The sequence below is a fragment of the Haplochromis burtoni genome, unplaced genomic scaffold (assembly GCF_018398535.1).
Source record: "Haplochromis burtoni strain Fernald_Lab_line unplaced genomic scaffold, NCSU_Asbu1 Contig_311, whole genome shotgun sequence".
Taxonomy (NCBI): Eukaryota; Metazoa; Chordata; class Actinopteri; order Cichliformes; family Cichlidae; genus Haplochromis; species Haplochromis burtoni.
The window spans coordinates 518,628-519,812 of record NW_024582672.1 but is presented as its reverse complement, the minus strand read 5'-3'; the positions used below and the strand labels follow the sequence as shown (position 1 = coordinate 519,812).

The 1,185-nt window shown below is 49.1% G+C and overlaps 1 protein-coding gene across 1 annotated transcript in view; it reads right to left on the bottom strand.

The window, feature by feature from the left end:
• camk2d1 (calcium/calmodulin-dependent protein kinase (CaM kinase) II delta 1) overlaps nt 1-1,185 on the bottom strand; it is a gene marked incomplete in the record, with an annotated part of 97,977 nt that overhangs the window by 40,539 nt on the left and 56,253 nt on the right. The window contains 1 exon segment of the mRNA XM_042228207.1: nt 375-434. Coding sequence (XP_042084141.1) covers nt 375-434 — 60 coding nt within the window.

The window sequence follows — 1,185 nt, the reverse complement described above, 5'->3', positions numbered from 1 at the left end:
CTGAGGTGATAATTGCAGGTCTTTGTGGCTCAGAGGGGAAGTATCCTTGTGCTTGTGCTGCAATAAGGGACGGGTGAGTCTGCAGTGGGTAGTTTGGGGAATGAGGCAGTGGGGGTGTGCTCTTGCACTCGCTCTGAGGACTCAACAGAGCAAAGAAGCCAGGAGAGCTGTGGCAGCCCTAACCCTAAGATTAAGACTCAGCTCTTCTGATTTGACTGAAGTAATGAAGTTATTGAGGAGAGCTGCTGCACGGGCGAATATCCTGGCAGAGCCGCTATGTGACGTCACGGGCAGCCTTTAAAGGCTTTCATGTTCACTGTCGGCAGAAATAAATAAAACTGTAATGTCCTCAGTGAAGCAGGAGCTCTAGTTACCGATGTTGGAGTGCTTCAGCAGGCGGCAGATCCTGGCCTCGCGCTCCAACTTCTGGTGATCTGAAAAACAAAGAGACCATATTTGTGTGAGCCTTTTTCAGACCGGCGTTTACACAAACAGCACCTCCCTCCTGGGAAACGAGGAAATGTGAGCTCTGGCACGTCAAACACAAGCGTGACGCAGCCGTTGGTGCAGAGCGTGTGCGGCGAGTCTATTCTTCGCCTTTCACGGCGCTAAACGAGGCGGACGTGCATCATCTGACAGAAACAGCTGGAAAAGAAGGTTATTACAGATGTTCTCAGGACCAGACAACTAACCACCACGCTCACACTTTTACCCTGTTCTTCATTCCAGTCGTCTTCTTGAAGGCTGTCAATCACAGCCATAATATTAGGCACAGAAGCTTCTCGTTGCCGTGGTCCATCCCAAAAGATCACCAGCCTATCACAGGCTGCCACACGACTCAATGTTTTCACTGGGTCAGTCTGACAGCGCAACAGGAAGGAGCATCAACAAAGCCGCTTCCTGTTAGACACCAGAAGCCTTTTGTATAAGACAAGCTTCGTGTAAGCACGTTACCTGATTGCATTCGTGTCTTACCTTCAGACAACAGTTCTGACTGTGGCAGAAAGTCCAGAAAGAAACATCAACGTGTCCGTGCTGTCTGTATGAACGCGCAGTTTTAGAGTTCGGGTCATAATTTAGAAGCACTTATGGTTCACAGGCTGATCAGTGTGATAACACACAGAAACATGCACCACATGCAGGATGTTACGCATCCCTATTGCATTTCTAATGGTCCAGATGTTG